General features: G+C 38.5%; 1 protein-coding gene across 4 annotated transcripts in view; it reads left to right on the plus strand.

The window, feature by feature from the left end:
- Positions 1-21,442, plus strand: part of EXOC4 (exocyst complex component 4) — a 736,472-nt gene that overhangs the window by 504,766 nt on the left and 210,264 nt on the right. For all 4 annotated transcript variants that reach the window (XM_044746180.2, XM_044746218.2, XM_044746246.2 and 1 more), the window contains one exon: positions 8,678-8,897. In XM_044746180.2, the coding sequence (XP_044602115.1) occupies positions 8,678-8,897 (220 nt within the window). The remainder of the gene's footprint in view (positions 1-8,677; positions 8,898-21,442) is intronic.

Here is a 21,442-nt window from a genome sequence, read left to right on the forward strand (position 1 = left end):
GAAAATGTCTCCTTGTAACTCATGTGTCATTCATGTTATAGGGTTGTTGTTACTGCTGTTGTTTGCATTCTTTGCATAAAATCAAAACACAAAATCAAAAGTGCAAATTTCAGAAAATTCAAATTCAGATTTCTTGCTTTTAAAGCACACGTAATTCATTCGTGTCTCTATCGTAAACAGTGCATCACTGTTTATTGCTAATTAAGTTTTTAATGTAGACATTAATAAATTCTGTGTCATACAACAGGATTAAATGTACATATATTAAATGTGACGGTGGAGTGCTGCACGATGTGGATGGTGCCATGGTGACTTAGGTTTGAATATGCTGGATGACTTGAGCAGAGCTTCTGCAGGCCTGTAAATACCATGGATTTTTTCACTTAGAAACCTTGGACAAAAATGAAGGGAAGATGGTTCAGATTTTTAAAAATATCTTTAAAGCTGTTCTGCAGTAGAAGAGATTCAGAGCTTCTTGGTGGAGGTTGGCATGGAATATCTCTGCAGAGAGTCAAGACTAGATTAGAAGATACGTTCGTGGAAACAATGTTCTGAGTTCCTGCAGAATGTGGGAGGTCTGGGTGATAAATCACACATTTCTATTAGTGCTAATACATGGGATCAGCAGAAAAATCCCCAAGGCTTTCAGATAAATATTTAGTTTACGTTATTTAGCCTAAACTACCAAAACACGTGTGATAATGTACATCAAAGTGAAAAAAATTGTTATTGTATGTTGTGTGATACAGATTATATACAAACGTACACATTAAAAATGTAATTAGCAATAAACACTGACACACTGTTCATGAAAGAGACCTGAATAAATTCCTTGTACTTCAAAAGCCAGAATTTGGAGTTTGAATTTTCTGAAATTTGCACGTTTGACTTTGTGTTTTGGTTTTATGGAAAGATGGTGTTTCCCCATGATTGGATTCAAGACATTTTTAGCAAGAATATCAGAGAAGTGATGCTGTGTTCTTCTGTCATATCAGGAGGCACGTGATGTCAGTTTGTCCTATTACTGATAGAGTTGGCCATAGAATTTTAAAAACTCATTAGGGTGTGAATGTAAGGAATACATATTTACTATGAGCAACTATTTTTATTCAAATGGATAAATATCATTGCTCTCATTGCAACTTCCAAAATACACTGTACGCCCTCCGTGTTCGAGGATATTTCCAGCTGCTACCCACCATAATTCTTGGCTGAGATAAAATGGAAGAATTGGAGCTTTCCAATGAAATAGAATTTGTGATAAGGAGGCTGGGTTAAGCGGGGGGCTTAGGCAGCTTGAATGAACTTTTAATTAGTTTACAATTTCCCTGGATAGAAATCAAATCAAGATAAAAATTTTGAAAATACTGGGTCAAATATAGGTAGTCTGTGTTCATGTATGCATTCCAAAGGACACATACTTGCTGTAAGAAAGCGTGCATTTAAAATATAGGTACTGCATATGTGCATATTTTAGGAGGCTCCCTAGTTGATGATATTCTGAAAAGAAAACCTTTGGTTAAATATTTACAAATAGCAATATTAGAACTTAGGAAATAAGATCCATGCTTTAGACATTGAAGTGCAGTGTGAATCAGTTGCCTACTCATTTGTTTTTTGGTTCATCTGTCTTTGCAACCTTAGGTTTACAAGGCTCATCTGAAGAAAGTTCCTCAAAGTCCTGTAATTAGATGCTCTGCATATAGCATTATGTAGATCGTTTTCTTTAATTCTCCTTCTCTTTCCATGTACAAGACATACCTGGGCTTTGTCTTTGCCTTCTCATCATTTACAAGGATAGGAAATCCCTGGTGTGAAAGCACTTCATGAGATTAGATAATACCCTTGTGGCAGGGTTCCATCTGTGTTCCATCTTTTAACTTTGAAGTGTTTTCTTTCCTAATGAGATTCTTTTCACTGTTAGAAATTCAATGTTTTCTTACTTCGTAGAGCTGATGAGGAGCATTCTTGGAAAAACTGGGTTTTTTGATGATTCTCCTCTATACCTTTGACTCTCTCCTGTCTCCCATTCAACACATCATTTTTATTTTTTTATTTTTTATTTTTATTTTTTTAATTGCTGTAACATTGCTTTATAACGTTATGTAAATTTCAGGTGTACATCATTGTATTTCGATTTCTGTGTAGATTACATCATGTTCACTACCCAAAGGCTGATTGCAATCCATTACCACACATGTGTGCCTAATTACCCCTTTTGCCCTCCTACCTTCCCCTTTCCCCTGTGGTAACCACCAATCCAATCTCTGTCTCTATGTGTTTGTTTGTTGTTGTTGTTATCTTCTATTTATGAGTGAGATCATATGATACTTGACTTTCTCCCTCTGACTAATTTCGCTTAGCATAATACCCTCAAGGTCCCTCCGCATTGTCGTGTATGGCCAAATTTCGTCCTTTTTTATGTCTGAGTAGTATTCCATTGTGTATATATACTACATGTTTATCCATTTGTCCCTTGATAGGCACCTAGGTTTATCCCAAGTCTTGGCTATTGTGAATAATGCTGCAATGAACATAGGGGTGCATATATCTTTACGCATTCGTGTTTTCATGTTCTTTGGATAAATACCCAGCAGTGCAATAGCTGGGTCATATGGTAGTTGTATTCTTAACTGTTTTGAGGTATCTCCATACTGTTTCCCATAGTGGCTGCACCAGTTTGTACTCCCACCAGCAATGTATGAGAGTTCTCTTTTTTCCACATCCTCTCCACACTTGTTATTTCCTGTCTTGTTAATTAGAGCCATTCTGATGGGCGTGAGGTGATATCTCATTGTAGTTTTGATTTGAAATTCCCTGATAATTAGTGATGTTGAGCATCTTTTCATGTGCCTGTTGGCCATCTGTATATCTTCTTTGGAGAAATGTCTGTTCAGATCTTTTGCCCATTTGTTAATTGGGCTGTTAGTTTTTTTGCTGTTGAGATGTATGAGTTCTTTATATATTTTAGATATTAACCCCCTCTCAGGTATATAGTTTGCAAATATCTTCTCCCAATTGTTAGGTTGTCTTTTCATTTTGTTTATGGTTTCTTTTGCTGTGCAGAAGCTTTTTAGTTTGATGTAGTCCCATTTGTTTATTTTTTCTATTGTTTCCTTTACCCGGTCAGACATGGTACTTGAAAATATGCTCCTAACACCAATGTCAAAGAGTGTACTGCCTATGTTTTCTTCTAGAATTTTCATGGTTTCAGGTCTTTACATTCAAGTCTTTAATCCATTTTGAGTTAATTTTTGTGTATGGCGTAAGATAACGCTTTGCATGTGGTTGTCCAGTTTTCCCAACACCATTTTTTGAAGAGACTTTCCTTTCTCCATTGTATGTTCTTGGCTCCCTTGTCGAAAATTAGCTGTCCATAGATGTGTGGGTTTATTTCTGGGCTCTTGATTCTGTCCCATTGATCTATGTGTCCATCGGATCATTTTTAAAGTACTTACTAGGTGAACAGAGCTGTGCAGTATACTGTGGGAATTTGAGGAAAATGAAGTATAGACTCATCCATGAAAGATGATGAGGAGCTATTCCCAGTAACTTGTGGAAATAAACAGAAGCAAAATGAAGATGTTCACTATACGATTATCTATAATAAAACCAGGAAACAGCACTAATGTTCTCTAATAGATGTTTGGTTTAATAATGTGTTCATTAGCATGATGGAATGAGTCTATAATACTCTGCGAAAGAGCAGATTACGCAGGAACAACCATATTGTGAACAATCATGTTGTACAAAGTGAAAAACAACATGGAGATGTGGCCAAGGCCTAGCAAATGTTCTTTCAGTAAGAGGCAACCTTTGCAGTGGTGGAGATAGGGGATGAGTTTTGTCTCTTTCTTTTTTTTAATCTTTTATTTGGACCTTTAGTCCAAATTCCTGTGAGAAGGGCATTATTTGTCAGAGAGGTCACACCCTAGTCTCAGGAACTATGGGTTGAAGTTAAAGGACCTGTTAATTATTTTATTCAGCACTTCCTTCATCAAATATTTCCTGAGGTCCTACCTACTATGTGCTAGCCATAGAGCACTAAAGGCACTGAGGATACAGCAGTGAGCAATTTACGCTTGGCCCCTGGTCACATAGACCTTTGGTCATTTCTACATCAGAGTGTTGCTGAAATAGTCAAAGTATTGATCTAGTGGTCCAAATTGCTGATTATGGACAATTGCATGGGAAAGTAAAGGACAAGGTGAAAAAAATCATAAAAAATGTCACACTTGCCTTGAATCTCCAACCTCATTTGGGTTTGCATGCTGGTAGTAATTATACAAATAGCAGCAGCTACCATTTGCTTAGCAGTTACTATGTGTCAGCCTGTGTGCTGGTGCTTAACTTTTATTTCCTCATTTAATCATCAAAGCAATCCTGTGTATTATCATATCTATTTATAGAATACAGAAGTAAGACTAAGAGAGGCTAAGTAATCTGCCCAAGTCTGTACACTCAAGATTCAGACTCAGGAAGACCCACCCTAAGTGTTCTGCTCTTGGCCACTCTTCTTCCTTAGATCATCCCTCCCTGTAGTTTCTGTGAGTCTGGTTTATCTGCTGGATACCTAGGAAAGTTCTTATTCTGTGTCCTTCCTGCCCAAGAAAGGGCAGTTTGCCCATTTAATGTAATTGCTTCCCATTTTTGACTACGGTAAAAAAGGGGCTGATAAGACAGCCATAATTTTTCTCTTTCATCCTCTCTCGCATGTTTCATGCTTTCTGCACAGTGAGGGCCCTCACAGCTCTGAAAGCAGATTTGGAAACATGTTGAATGGGTCCCCTCGAGGTAGAGATGACAACATCAACCTGGATGTGTCATTTTAGACTGATGTGTGCGCTTTAGGGAATAAATGATTTGTGTTTGAGAGAAATCATTCAGCTGGAAGTGATGGGAGCCCTTCCATCAGTGCTGCTCAGAGCGGTTTCATGTCTTAGGGACACCAAGGGCAAATAAGGGACTAGAAAAAAAGAAAATGTGGATAATTTAGAGCCTTCTGTCACTGTTTAGGAGCAGGTTAACTGCTAAAAATATTGTTTTAATAAATGTTAAAGATTTTGAAAATGTAAGAAGTACTTCTCAGAAAACTCTTTTTCTAAGTCTCATTGAAAAGAATAAATAGGGATTCTGATGATTGATTCCCATAATATTAAAAAAAATAAGACAAAAAGACCTTTGGTGTATTTACTCATTAGCAAATTAATAACCGTGGTTTACTTTCCGAGGCAGACCAAGGAGACCAAGATGTACCTGGGTGGGGGATTTCTCTCAGGGTTAGGTGACATCAGAAGGGGTCAACATAGCAAGATGTGGGATTTGGAAATCTTAAAATTACGGCCATGGTTAACGGTCTACTTTTATTTTTTCTTTTTTCCCTGCCTTCTGCCACTCACTCTCTCCTTGAAGATATATTATGTCTTGTTTGGGGTCATGCTTTTATTTCCTTTTCCATGTTGCTAACATCAATTAAGAAGCCTCATTGCTGTTCCTCATTGCTTCTCAGTTTCCACATTCTTTCCTGCATTCTTTGGGTTACTTTTTCGTTATGATAATCCTATACGTACTTCCTCCCTTCCCCACCACACACACACACAACCCAGAGGTTAATGGAATGTTTAACTGGTTATATGCAAGATTAACCACAATGTATTTATTTATTAAGTAAAGGAACTCTTTATTAGGTTAAATAGCTAAACTTAAGGAACATTTACACCAAACTTTTAAATGTGGTCTAATTAGAAAGCAATTTATGAAGTATACTCTTTGATATTACTGTAGGTAGTTTTTCTATTTTCTATTTTAATTTTGTTTAAGTAGCTAATCATTCATGGTTTTAAAAAATCAAATGATTATTAAAAGTTATAATTGAAAAGTCTTGTTCCCACTCCTCTTCCAGACCCCACCCCTACCCCTGCTTCTACAAGTATTCACAATTATTAGTTTTTTGTGAGTTTTCCCAGGGTGTCTTTATAATAAAATAAACAAACGGGGATACGTACTTCTTACACAAAGGTCAGTGTAGTAAATACTGCTAAATACATATTGACCTGCACCTTGCTTTTCTCGCTTAACAATATGTCCTGGAGATCTTTTCATGTTAGTGCATCAAAAGCTTCCACGTTTTGGCGGCAGAGTTGCTGCACTGTATTCCAATGTGTAGATATGCCGCAGTTTATTTAATCCCTGATTGATGGATGTTTTGAGTTGTTGACAGTCTTTTGCCATAAAAACAATGCTACACTGATCTATATAATCATATTCGGGTATAGCTGTCAGATGAATTCCCCAAAAGTGGGATTTCTGGGTCAAAAGGAAATGCATTTGTAATTATGAATGATAGTGCCAATTTGCCCTTCATAAGGGTGGTACTGTTTTTCACTTTCATCAACAATATATGAGAATTCCTCTTTCCCCACATTTACGCCAACAGTGTGTTTTCAAACTTTTGGAAGTTGGCCAATGCATGGATGTAAAAAATGACTTCTCAGTATAGTTTACTTTTTATTTTAATCATTATGAATGAAGTTAAGAATTTTTTCTTATGTTTAATGGCCATTGTCTTTCTTTTACTGCGAACTATCTTTTCGTGTCCTTTGATCATTTTTCTAGTAAGTTGTTTGGTTTTTTCCTAGCTGTCATCTGTGATACAAGTTGCAGATATATCTTCCCAGTTAGTTGTTCATTTTTTTTATCTTGATTTGATTTGATTTCCTTTCTACTTTTTTTTGAGAAAATTTTAAGTTACAAGGCAGCCCTTGCTTTGTATAGCATTGTGGAACTGTAAAAATCACTGTGAAGCAATCTTAACCAATGGGGAAAATCGCAGTTGTTTCAAGACTTTAAAAAATTTTTATGAAAACATTCAAACTCTCTTACTGTCGGTTATAAATGTATACAGAAATAAAAAATAAGAAAACTAATATGTATTTAATACACTGGGACATTAGAAACACTGAGAGGTAAGGTTTTATTTCTTTGTTAAATCTTATCAAGAGTAGTTTCAACAGTGCTTGACGCCTTCTTTTTGTTGCATATTTTACAGTATACAGTGAGCATCTTTTCTATGCCTTGGTGAAATGTCATTCCTCCTTCCAAGTTTAGATCAATTGCCAGCATTTTGTTGTTTGCTTTTCCATGTCCTGAAATATCTCCAAGAGTTCCTTTAAGGTGAAGTTTTTTGCCGGCATCACTTCCTCTGGGATGTCTTTCTCCCTTTCCTCACAACCACTTTCCTCATTACGTCAGTAAGTTCACCTTCACTCTGGCTGCGTGTGCCTCTTAAATGGGGCAATGTTGACTATTTCTTCCATAAATCCATTTATATTCAATTCAAATTCACTTCCAGTGTTATCACTTTTAGTTTTTTTTTTTTTCTGTACTCTTATCATTTTTGGCCAATTCACTCTTTTAATTATCCATTTTTGTAAAATATCACATGGGTTTATCACTGGGAGTCAAGGAGACAACACAACTACAGGCTATACTGTCTGTACATGAACCAAATGAGAGATGTACAGTGATCAATCACCGCTAGACTTTGAAAGAAGTGGCATGATTGATAATTGATCATGATGAACATCGATTATTTACATAGAGATTTCTGGACAGAAGAATTAGCAGCAAAGTTTGTCCTTTATGCCGTTACTCACAGGTAATATACTGTGGTAACTGGACTGAAACCTTGTTTTTGGAGGACTGGTGTTGTTAACTAAACTGTAGTAACTTAAATTTGTGCATATCGGAATTGTGCAAAGCAGGAACTGCCAGGACAGAAAAGTACAAAGAATAATATGACGTCTGCATACTCATCTCTGAGTTTGACAGTTATTAACATTCTGCTATATATGCTTTAAGGGTTTTTAATAAAGGAAATAGGTAATTACAAATAAGGCTGAAGTTCTCCTTTGTCCCCACTTCCCATCCTGTTCTCTTTCATAACCTCACAACTTACGCATCATCACAAATTGAAAGAATGTCCTTTATTCTCTCTCTCTCTCTTGTTTTTTTTAACATTTCTATCTACACATATAAAGATCTCAGTGAGAATCTTTATATGTGTAGGGTGTGCTTTTAATCACATTTTTTTTCTGTTTATCATGCTTTCCTTTGCTTCTTGTATTCTTATTTCTTTCTTGAATTAGTAAAAATATTTTTTCGTATCTCCTTTTTTTTCCCCATAGTTTAGAAGTCACATTTTTTTATTTGACCCAATTTCTATTCAACTAGTGAAGTAACTTGTATTTTAAAAAATAAATAAATAAATAAAACAGATATAAGGGCCAGCCCCATGGCCGAGTAGTAAAGTTGACGCACTCCGCTTCGGCGGCCCAGGGTTTCGCTGGTTCGGATCCTGGGCACGGACCTGGCACTGCTCATCAAGCCATGCTGAGGCGGCATCCCACATGCCACAACTAGAAGGACCCACAACTAAAAAAACACAACTATGTACCCCGGGGGGTTGGGGGAGAAAAAGGAAAAATAAAATCTTTAAAAAAAAAAAAAAGATATAGATGAATAATATAGTGATGCTCTTGTTAAGAATTCTGGGAATTTCCTCGCATCTCTTCATGGAAATAGCCAAAGCCTAGAAATCCCCATGTGTGTTTTGTCATATTTCTCTAACTGTTTTTCTGATACATTTAGCAGCCGTTTTACTCTGTCTGTCTTCCAGATTTATTCAGGAGATTGAGCATGCCCTGGGACCTGGCCCAGCCAAACAATGTCCTCTTCGAGAATTTCTGACTGTGTACATCAAAAACATCTTTCTCAATCAAGTCTTGGCTGAGATCAACAAGGAGATTGAAGGAGTCACTAAAACATCTGACCCCTTGAAGATCCTAGCTAACGCAGACACCATGAAGGTGCTGGGTGTACAGCGGCCTCTCCTTCAGGTAATGATCTACTTTGAACTTGCTGTTTTTATCAACACTTTTCATTGACTTGGCAAGAGTCACAAATTGAAAAAAGAATAATTACCATCTGTTTCCACAGTCATCAGGGACAAAACAAGAGGAAATAAATTAAACAGGCACCAGGGAAATTTAGGACTAATGTAGAGATAATGGAAATTCCTTAAGATCTTTAAGAAAAAAGTGATTAGCTTGAATATGGGAGATGGTGAGTCTCATTAACATGCAGGCAACTTCTCATTAATTGCCTGGAATTTGTCATTGAAAGGAATTCTTTTTCCATTGGTGAATGCATCCTGGAATGTGAAGGACTTACAGAAAGGAAGTTACTCAGCCTAAGCTTACTTATCAACAGGAAACCCTCTGCATCGTTTGTGGGCAGACTTACTGTAAAGAACTTGGCTAGCTCACGGTGAACTGGAACCGACCAGCAAACTGGCTTTCAAAAGTCAGATCATTTGATTCAGTGATGATCTTGTTAATATTGAAAATTTTACTTTGACTGTATAAAGAAATGGTTTCTGGGCAATAGAAATAAAATAATTTGTCAGTAGATATTTGGATTAATAGGCTTGAGATACTTATTTTATATCCATTTTAGCCAATGCCTTGGAGGTAAATATAAAACTAAAAGAAAATGAGTATGAGTTTAAATTATGGGTATATGTTAACTATCATTACATTGTAGTTGAATCTTTATAATGTTTCTTCGTTTAAGAGAATGATGTGCACACTAGGATTTTTTACAAAACTTGTATGATGTGAGGATATCTCAGAATGTGGAAGGCTTAGGCTCTTCAAAGAAAAGTTGTATAAATGGAAGGGAGTTATAGTTGCTTCACTTGCTTGCCCTTACCTGCCTTTACATGTGTCTTTCTTGATTTTTCCTTCTTTGTACGTTAGAATTAATAGAAATGCTGGACCTTCCATAGGGAAGTGTCCTAGTTATGAGCATTCTTTTTTAAAAGAAACTCTCCTATAGTATTGAGAAAATAGAATAGAGGCATTTACTTCTCCCAGAACTTGAGTAATAGCATCAAACCTAGAAAAGAGTTAATTTGGATTGTCTGGGTCTGTGTCAGATATGTTCCTGAGGGATCTGTACTGAGTACGGGATGCAGAGAAGGGAGAATGGTACAGGCTTGTGCTCACTCGTCCCTGTGCTGAATTACTCTTCCACTGGCTCTTTGCGTGGCTGGGACCTTCTCCCCCTAAGTCACATTTCAAATGTCACCTCCACAGGGAAACTTCTCCTGACTATCCTACCTAAGTAGGTCCCCTTCCCGGGTTATTCTCGATTCTCCCCTCCCCTCTGAGCCCCCCAGTCCATTCTCAACACTAAAGTCAAACTCTTTGGACTCTGGCACCAAAGCTCCCTTGTCAAGTGACTCACGATCAGGTTCTGCCAATAGGAAGCACTGGCAGCAGATTGGAGGGTGAGAGGAGGAAGAAGTTGGGTTATCTCTTGTCTCCTTCCTCTCCTCTTTGGATCATGGTTCTGGCTGTGGGTGCATCATCCCTTCATAACCAGAGGTCCTGCCAGGTGACACTTTGTCCATAGCTTCAGCTCTCACTGGACTCTGGCAACGCCATTTCTTCTCCTTGCCCCTTGATTATAGCATTCTGCTATTACTAGTCTCTAGGTGCCTCGGCATCCTTGTTGTTGCTTTCAGTGATGCTGATACCTCTGTAAGTCATCTCTTTGCTAATCTTTCTTCATTTGAATCATCTGAACGGAATTCTCCTTTTTGGCAGGATCCCCAATAGATCTCCCCAGTTAGTCACTATTTTAACACTTCAATTTTTGTCCTTGTTAACGCAAGTGTAACTATTAGTTTATTTTCTAACTTGTTTATTTTCTGTCCTTTCCCACTAGAACATAAGTTCCAAAAGTATAACACAGTACCAGGCACCAGGAAAGTACTTGATAAATAAGTTATTGAATGAATGCATACACGTATGGATAGATGGATAGAGACAGTGAATAAGTTTTGAGTTATAAATAACAGCAGAGTCAGAGCGGGAAGATGAGAAATAGAGAGTGACAAAAACTTGTTTACATTTATCTTTTTTCTGACCATATCATTAACTTCCTCTCCATCAGAAAACCTTTCAGTATTTGTGTCCCTGAAGTGTCATGCTATATGCTGTGCAGAGCAACTTTAATATGCTTAGTGTACTGAATTTTAAAGGAAACAAAAGACGACAATGTACTAAGAGTGAATCTGTGAACTAAAGATACTGGCTTATTAAACATGATAATTTTCAGCTTGAGTGGCAAAGACACATGAAAACTCATGACTAGTTGACTGCAATGTGGGCCATATCAGGCCATACACTGCCAGCTAAATGACACCTCTGGGCAGTCAACTGCTGTGCTTGTCAAATCACTCCCAACCTCGTCCCCAGTCATTCATATGTGTTACTCTGCCTCCTGTTCTTTAAATCAATTACTCTATTCTGAGGCTAGATAAAAACTCCAAATTTACCTGTTCTCTCTTTGACCTAGTCGAGATGTGATCATTCTCTATAAATGAGTAAATCTTGAAAGTAAGGCCATTCAAGTTATTAATCTCCAAATTTGTTTTCTGAGCCAAAACACCTTTCTTATATGTTTGTTTTGTTGCCCTCTTTCTTTATAGAAATTTTATTTGATGAGAATGCAAATTAGTTAGACCATATCAGTAAATTTGTTTAGTATTCTCAGACTTGTGAGATCTAAAAAGCAAATGAGAAGATGGTTATTTTCCTTTCTCCTTGCTTTATAATGATTGATTGTAAATTGTTTTCTAACATAAGTTTCTTAAACGTGTTTCTGTGTCACCTTGATACTTGTTTTTTAAAGATTTTATTTTTCCTTTTTCTTCCCAAAGCCCCCCAGTACATAGCTGTATATATATTTCAGTTGTGAGTCCCTCTAGTTGTGGTACGTGGGACGCTGCCTCAGCATGGTTTGATGAGCGGCGCCATGTCCGCACCCAGGATTCGAACTGGTGAAACCCTGGGCCGCCAAAGCAGAGCCTGCAAACCCAGCCGCTCAGGCTAACTCCTCCTGCCGCTCCCGGCTAACTGTAGGTGACTAATTTGAAGAAAAAGTAAATAATTCTAAAAAATTTCAGCTGAGAATCCAAAACAACTTTAAGAAGGGAGCTTGGAGAAATATGTATGTGTGAAAGGTGCAGGTGGGTTAAGTATTCAGTGACGTTAAGCATAAAAGTGTGCTTTAAAGTCATTCCATCTACTAGACTGTTTGGTCACAGAGCAGAAGGGTTGTGCCTTTCCCCTGAGGCAGCACCCAATGTCACATAGCATCAGCCCAAGTGACTTCTTCAGGGAGAGTGGAAAGACAGCTATCTCAGTGCTGCTGTCATTTCTGTGCTGACGTGCAGATGTGGAGAACCCTCGGACACTTGGTCCTTACCTCTCTGAAATGGCATCTGGGCAGTATAGACAACTGGTTATAATGGACATTTCCATGGGTGATAACGTGATTTTGCTTTGGTAATTTCACTTTCTAGGCACAGAATTCCTAGAAGGAAAGGAAGGAAGGAAATAGGAAGGAAGAGATTACAAGTACCATTTTATAGGTGAAACAGCTATGCAAGTGTTAGCCCCAAATGATACAGCAGCATAGTACCAGTAGGACTCATAGAAGTAGTAATAGTAGTAATGATAGCATTCGTAGTAGTAATAGTAATAATAACAGCAGCTAACAGTGTAATAGCATTTACTATGAGCCAGACACTTTTCTCAGTGCTTTATATGTATTGACTTGTAAGTGTTTTACATTTATTGGCAACAGCTTTGTGACGGTGGTATTCCTATTATGCGGAGGAAACTGAGAAACAATGAAATTAAGTAACTTACCTACAGTCACATAGCTAGCAAGTACTAGAACTGTAATTTAAAGGCAGGCAACCTGACCCTGGAGTCAGTGCTCTAAATGAGTTGTACTCAAAGCATAGTCTGAGGAGTATGCTCGTCTGCAGACTGTTGGTTACCAATCTGCTATGAGATGTACAGAATTTGAGAGTAAGCGTCTAGATGCCCCCTCTCATTTTTTAAAGCAACTTGACATCATCTGATCTAATAATAAAAAAAAGATTTGTGTTTTATATATCTTTGTGGTTTTTAAAATTTTTTTTCTAGTAATTTGTTTCTATTGTATTTTATAAAAGTCTCAATCTACTATAGATTGGGGGAAAACCTGGGCTCTCAGGCGGTTAGCAACACGTTGCTCTAAATCCCTTACTCCCCCATATCGCCTCACAGAGAAGTAAAAGCATAGAACCAAGCATCTCTTGCCTCAGCATCCGAGGCACTTTCCAACAGGTAGAATAGCTTGGAAATTTGTTGCAGGTAGTTCTGTCCTAAATCCCCAGCTCCTAGAACCGCGTCTGCCATAGAGGAGGTACTCAATATTTAATGAATAGATGAGTGAAGGAAAATGAATGAATTAATGATGACTTCCTTAGTACAAGGACATGTGTGTGCATGTTTTCCCCTTATGGTATAAGATTCATGGTCTTGGGTTTAAGATTCTTGACAGTACTTAAATTAAAATGTCACAATTCTTATGCCTCTAATGCTATCAGTATGAAGGTAGAATTGAACATTCCTCATCGTCTTACCCTCTGAGATTCCTCTACTGCTGTCACTTTTTTGCAAAATGACTTCCACTTGTAGCAAGGCAGAGCCTGGTGGTTCAAATTGAGGAACTCTCTTAAGAGAAATTCCTCATTTCTCCTGAGTCAGATCTTCTGGCATTCTGGACATGGAGCTATGGAAACAGTCAATTGAAGTGGATACCCTCCCGTGCCATATATGTCTACAGGAGTCTACAAATTGTTCATGCCTTAGACACGAGGAAATATCCACTCAGTTCCCTACTTTACTATTGATTTGGGGATGCCATTTAACTTATTTCTTCTTTAGTGTCTCCATCCAAAAAAAGGGCAGGGGACTAATGCTTAAGGTTTTTGTTTTGTATCTGTCAAATTGCTGAATAGACATCTGACTATGTGAACAAAGGTGCAAGTAAAGTGTGTTTCCCTGCCCACCCTCACACCATGGAATTCTCCATACCCTCAAGAGCACCAGCCCTCTAAGTCAGAATCTGCATTTGTACAGTATAGCCACGTAATTTGTATGCATCTTAGAGTTTGAGAAGCACTGCCTTGTACCAGCCCAACTCAAAGTGTGGTCCATGGACTGTCAGCATCAGCATCAGCATCACATGGGCTTGTGAGAAATGAAATTCCTGACCCTCACTGCACTCTGGGGTCAGGTCAGGAATCTCTGTTCCAACCAGCTCTCCAGGTGATTTTGATAGAGACTCAAGTTTTAGATGCATTGCCTTACATACACCGCCACGGCCAGCTGGAGGTTAGGAAATGGAAACTAATGCTGTGAGCTCTTAGCATTGCAGCGAATAGTAGTCACTTAAAAATACTATTCAGCTTTGTTTCATACAGGCCCAGAAATTGTAAAAACAATATTTGCAGTGGCAGCAGAAGCTGCTTCCTGGTCTTGCACATTGCTGAATTTTGCAAAGTTCTTTCCAAACACAGGATGAGCCTACATTTTCTGGCTCATGTGGGACAATGTGAGACAGAGGCGACTTTCCTAAGGCTTAGGCTCAAATTCCTGCATCATTGAAGGAAAAAACATAAGCTGTGCAAGTAAAAATTTTAGGCAATCTGGAAACATTTAAAGCTTATTTTCATTTTCCTCACTGCCCCAGTTTTTGTCAGAGTACTTCTGAGCAGTGAAATGGTTGGAGTCATCCCATAAACTCCTCGCTCTCAGCCAGCTGTGCTTCCCACTGTTACCTGTGGGTGTAGAGCCGTGGTTCTCAGCAACAATACCCTTTGGAATTACCCAGGAACTTTCTGAAAACACCACTGCCCGATCCTGTCCCAGAGATTCGGTTCAGTTGATCAAGAGTGGGGCCTGGGCCATCAGTGTTTTGTAAGGTGTCCACGTGATCTCAGTGTGCAGCCAGAATTTGTGCCACTGGCCTGGATCTTTCTACTCTGTAGAATCAACTATTGTCCTGAGAAGTTATAAAAAAATTATAGTTAAGGCATTCTTTAATTCAGTCAGGTTCATAACAGAGGGCTCTTTTTGACACACAAGCCTTGGAATCAGTTACAGATGGATTTAAATCCCAGCCATTTCAGTTGAAAACTTTGTGGCCAGGACCAAATTGTTAACCTCTCTGTACCTGTGTTCTCCTCTGTAAGACAAAAATAACAAAATCTGTGTCAGGAATCATTTCTAATGAGAACATTGAATAATGATTATAAAGCATAGCTCCTTCCTCCCCCACATCACATATGTGTGGATTTCAGCATTGACTGCTCCTTAACTCTCTCCTTTACAGACTTCTGACTCCTACCCACTGTGCTCCTCGACCCCTCCATCTCAGTCTAGATTTCAACCTGCATCTCCTCTCATCGCTCACTTGCTGTGTACCCTCTCCTGTTCTTTGTATTCTAGCACCCATCTAGTAACTTCTTTTTCCTGCCTCCTACTGTCCTGGTGTGACAGCAAGAGATGATACTGTTTCACCTCCTTTCTCTTTTCCCTGGAGTTTGCCCACTGATCATTTATTAGCAGCAGAAGCTGCACACAGTGTTTGTGACCATGTTACAGCTAGCATATTCATTTCCTAGGGCAACCGTAACAAATTATGACAAACTTGGTGTCTTAAAACAACGGAAATTTATTTTCTCACAGTTCTGGAGTCTAGGGGCCACCTTCCCTCCAAAAGCTCTAGAGGAGGACCTTTCCTTGCCTCTTCGGCTTCTGGGAGTCCTGGCGTTTCTTGGCTTCCAGCAGGATAACTCCTATCTCTGCCTCCATCTTCACATAGTCTTTTCCCCTATGTCTCCGTTTGTCCTTTTCTGGCTCTTATAAGGAAACTTTCATTGGATTTAGGGCCCACTCTATTGCTCTCATCCCAATCCTTACCTTAATTACATCTGCAAAGACCCTATTTCCAAGTAAGGTCACGTTTTGAGGTTCCATGTGGAATTTCCGGGGGGACACTATTCAACCCAGTACTGCTAATAATTGGAAGCAGGTTATATAGAATGCAGTATATTCAATTTGCTATATTTTCCTTGAAGATCCTCTGGCAGGAACCAGTGTAGAAATATTGCTGTTAAGGCAATAGGGCCAGAATTTTCTGAATTCTAGGTGTCAAAAGGGTTCCAAATGAAAGTTTTTGGTAGACTGAGTAATTGCTGGAGCTCTAGTTAAGTCTCATTGAAGGTTGGTAGACACAGCTGCTTACAGTATAATGATTTGCTAGAGGTGATTACACTGATGCCCAAACCTATTATCTCTCCAGCTAAGCCGAGGTGCTGCCAGTAACCTTGCTGGTTTCCCAAGGAAATATGGCCAGCAGCAGTAGCATATTGTTTTCATCATATCAAATTATGTTAATATGAAGAATGTTGCGTTTGAGTGGTATTTGCATCACAGCCAGTTGTTGCCATTTTGTTCTGTGATACAGAATAGATTCAACTTTTATTAGTGTAAATAGATTAGTCCCATTTAAGGTCTGCTGGAAGTCATCATACAAATCATTAAGTTGAAAAGAGAGCAGATCAATTGATTTTTTTTTCCCCTCCTGTAAGCTCTGAGAGGTGGTGCTAATGGCCTCATTGTGTTAAAATAAGTCTTAGGACCAAGATCCCTGGGGTCTGATCTGATTCTTTAGTATTTGTCTAGATGTAGAGAAATACTAACTTGCCACAGTTTGTAGTTTTGATTTTCTTTGAATTTTACTCTTATTATTTTATTTTACTCATTAGCAGTATTGTTTGGCCTCTTCATCACAAGCAGGGGCCTCGAATAACTAACCACCTGTAACTTCTTCAGGCTTTGTCCAGAGGATGGAGTAGAAGATGCCTTTATTCTTATCTTCGGTTGTTTATATTCTCACCATGGCTTTCTGCGCTTACCTGTTCACTTCTGAAACAGCTGAGCAAGTTCAGTCTTTCGTTACTAATGGCAACTTTAGGAATCTTACAGTATTCACCTGTACCTTCAGATTGTCTTATCAAGTTGTGTTATTTTTATATTGTTAATTCTATTACTGGTTTAATACATTTTATATTTTGCAGAATTTTTCTTGTGATTCTTCTTAGCCATTCAGGAAAATAACTAATGTAAATTTCATCATGGCATGGTGGGAAAAGTGTATAAAATGGGGATCTGGTCTCCCTGTCAGCTAAGTGACCATAGACAACCCAAGCCACTAATGTTCCCTGAGCTTCACTTCCATCATCTATAAAATGAGAATGGTGCTGGCTCAGACTACCTCATAAGATAAAGGTGAGAACACAATGGGCTCTTGTATTCAGCAGGGCTTCCTGAGCTGCTCTACGTACTGAGTTGTTTCATGATTGTTATTATTATTGGTCCACATTCCCACGTGATTGCTCCATTCAGAAAATCCATTAGCATTAAACGAAATGGTGCTGAGAAAACATCTACAGAAGGGAAAAATGTTTTCTAGTAAATGAAAAGCTTCACTGGTTTTTACCAACAGTTTGTTTCCTACATGATTAAACAACCGGTGTAAGAACCTGGCAATATTTTTTTCCACAGTTTATCATGAAAATATTTTAAACATTTAAAAAGGATGAAAAAAATTTTACAGTGAACACCCACAGACTCATCATCCAGATTCTACAATTAACACTTTGCTCTGTTTCATAGCATAACCAAACCTGGTAATTTTAATTCTTCAGCCATCTCAGAAGTGAATTCTCAGTTATTCCCTAAGCATTTTACCATAGTGTCGCTCACAGTGTCGTTTTGATGTCTTACTTAGAAAAACTGAACATAAATAGAAATTTATAAGTGGGAAAGTAGTTGCTTTGTTAAAAGAGTATTCAATGTCTAAAAGTACCCATCTAAACATTTCTTTTAAGTACTGTCCTTAATGGAAAATTGACCAGCTCATACTTGTGATTAATCTGTAGGTGGTACCTTTATTGATGTAACACTACGAGGGAACTTATCCTCATAACTATTGATGAAAAAGGCTGTGCGGTGAGCCAGTGAGAGAGAATTTTTATATACAGGCAGAATGGGCACATAATATGATCAATTGAATTTTTACAGATATCTTTGTAGTCTTATTTCTGGATGAAAAAGAAATAGGATCTTGTCTGGTTGCCTGGTTTTCTTAGAGAAGTTCCTGGTTAACTAGACTTCTGTAAGTAGCTTTCTGCAAAACAAGGAGAGAGAGAAAAAAATATATATGTATGTATTTTAAACTAATTTCTATATAGTGTAGCCAGCTAGGCTTTTGAGAAAGCCCACAGGAGCTAGAAGAGAAGAACTTTCTTCTGCAGCTCATTTTCTGCACTTGGCCTTGTACGTTGTATAAGAATCATTAATGATCTCAAAGTGTTTGTTTTTTGAGGTCAGTTATAATTCCAAATGTTTCTTCAACAATCCATGATTTCTCATAATGTGTTTGGAAAGATTTTAATTTAGATACAACTTTTGAAGAATTTCTTATATCTGGGTTATGAGGTCAGTTTAAAAAGAATAAGCTGGAAGGCTTTATCCACACGGATAGAGGGGAGTCATGAGGGACTGCTGAACGAGAAAGTAATTACAGGTAGTGACACTTGTTTACCAGCTTTACTTGGTACTAAGAAACTTGTTGAGCACCAGGCTATTTCAGAATGACATCAGTATAGGGATAAGCCCTGGGTTTTAAACTAGGATTTTGAATTTACTTTCTATCTAAGCAAAGGTAGGCCCACTGATGGCCATCTTAGTTGTCACCAGAATGTTCTGTGAAACAGGGCTCATTTGGTTTAAGTGTTTGGAGATGTTGATTGGCTGCTGTCTGTTTTGATCTTGCCTCAGCCCACTCCTTGGTGGATTAGCAGGAGAGAAGGTAATGACTTATGACAGATCTGCTGACAGGGACTGAACTACATTAACACTCTGTCGCTCAGATCTTTAGAGAGCTGCCTTTGCCTGAAATATATTTGACTTTACTTGCTAACAGAGGCATCTTCAGATTCATTTCTTTTTCTTAAACACTAGAGAAGAGGAAAAGCATCCCATCAAAAGATACCAAGAAGAGAGAAAAGGCTGGCTCGACAGCCCAAGCAAATGATAGTTATCATTCTTGGAGGCAGCAGAATTGCTGATCTGGCGAGATTACTGGTAGGAGCCAGATGAGTGTAGACGAGAACTGCTGTTCTTGGGAATTTTGGAGGTTCTTATCCTAAGTAATTTTTGCTCTGTCTGGATGTTGCAGCTCTGGCTTAGAGATGTTCCAGTGAGAAAATGAAGAGGGAGAAACAAGACTGTCTCAGCTTGAAAGTCAAATGGCCCTTTAAGATTAACTGTTCAAATAAAGCAGCTGTTTTTCTTTGTGCTTTTCAAGGACCCTGTCCTACTCAAAAACTTTATCTTAGCATAGACACCCTAAGATAGGCTGGTAAAAAGCTCATGCCTCTACCATAACAAGAGTGATATTATACTATTGAGTAATTTCTGCTGTTGAAATCCTAATAAAACTAAATGATAAATATTTACTTATTAAGCACCTGCTCTGTGCTATCACTAGACAAGGAAATGTGGAGATACCAAAAAAATTTAAAGCACACCTCCCATTTCTCAGGAGTTTCCAATTTAGTTAGGGAATCAGAGCTCCTTACACCTTTGAATCTGAGAATAGTAGAGGACAGTTTATAATTGAACGCTGAATGTGATGGTTCAGAAGAAGTTTAAGAGTTGAAGAGAGTGACTACTGAGGACTAGAGGACTCCAGAAACTTGAGGCAAGAGGTGGGTCCTGAACTGGGCGTTGTAGGATGCGTAGATATGGGGAAGGCAGAGGAGAAAGTGACCCAAACAAGGGACATAACATAAGTGAAGACACAAAAGGAGTGTTCCTGAGACAGTGAGATTAGTCTAGATGAGTGAAGGAATGAATGGAGAGTGAGAAATAAGGCTAACAGGGGGCACAAAACTCTTCTGGGGGTCTGAAGCTTTGAACAGAACAGTGTGCTTTCGAAGTGGGAAGAGGTACAGTCTTGAAGAGGGGGTTGCATTCTAATGGCTGCTTTTTTAAGGGAGAGTGGGCTTGACACTCCACAGACAGGATTAGAGGGCAAAGAGCCTGGGGTCAGAGAGGCCAGCCAAGGCAGGAGTCCAATAATCCAGCTCTGAAGGGAAGACAGAACATTTCTTATGAGTGTTTCCCTCCAGACCAAAGCTTTGGGTAGTGACCTCATGGCTGCCTGAGGTTTGGTGAGCCCCAACATTTTGCTCAGCTCAGATTTGAAGTCGTTCTTTTGATTGATTGTCATAATTGGCCAAACAAACCAGACAGGCTTACTTTCTGGGATAAATATTGTGCTCATCAATCTTCATCAGGTTTTCCTCTCTGAGCCCGCACAGGCAGTGACTGGATGGGGTTCTTCGTCACCTCTGTCCACAAGAACAGCCATTTGGCTGCAGTGTGTTCATATTTGTCTACAGATTAAGCTGTACATTTCTCATTTGTTACCTTTTTAGATACACAGGAGCTCTGTCAGTTAAAGTCCTGCTTTGGGGAAAAGGCAACATGCAGTGAACTCATTAACAGGTTATCTATGTCATTATGTCCTTTTCAGATTGTACTTATTGGAAATAGAGTATTTTGAGGAGAAAAAAATCCATCTAGGCTTCTAGTTTCCCTTTTTTTTTCTTCCTCATTTTTATCTCCTTTTTTTTCCCTCCATAGTTACAGCTATTCCCTTGATGGATGGTCATATCTTTGGAGTCCAGGATACCCTGAGTATTCACTTGCAAATAGCTACAAAGTCAAATTCAGATAACTGCACTTAAATGAGAGCCATTCTGTACCTCTCTTCGTTGGACACACACTACTTTCTTCTCTTTGCCCCATTTCAACCACGGGAGCTTAATTGCTTCTTCCTTTTTATTCCACAAAGCACTTTTTAATTTGTTCTCTCCTTGGTTGTTCCAAGGTCAAGGCTGCCTATCAGGTGTTTGCAGAAGTGCTCTGGTGACCTTGCTTGCTGTGTTTGCCCATGGCTTCCAAGGCTTCACCAGCATGAGCAGCCTGCCTGAGCAGAGAGAGGGCTGGCCTGGCAGTTAATTTCTTACCTCTAGAACAAGAAATTCCCCTTTTCTTCCATCCTTTCAGAGTTTTGCTTTAGAGCCAAAAGAAATCTTTTGACACATAGTAGGCACTCACTTGTTGAGTGAATAAAATGGAAATTGCCAACAGTTATGTTAAAAGATGTCCTCTGACTTACACGGTTAGGATTAGGGTGTATAAAAGCAAACCTATATTGTTTGCCAAGGCAAGTAGCATTAAATATTTGTTTTTAAGTAAGCTTTTTATTTCAGAAAAGTTTTAGATTTACAGAAAAGTTGCAAAGATAATACAAGGAGTTCCCGTATACCCCACACCCAGTGTTCCCTATTATTAACATCTTATTTTAGTGTGGTGCATTTGTGATAATTAATGAA

Source organism: Equus asinus, chromosome 1 (assembly GCF_041296235.1).
Source record: "Equus asinus isolate D_3611 breed Donkey chromosome 1, EquAss-T2T_v2, whole genome shotgun sequence".
Lineage (NCBI taxonomy): Eukaryota > Metazoa > Chordata > Mammalia > Perissodactyla > Equidae > Equus > Equus asinus.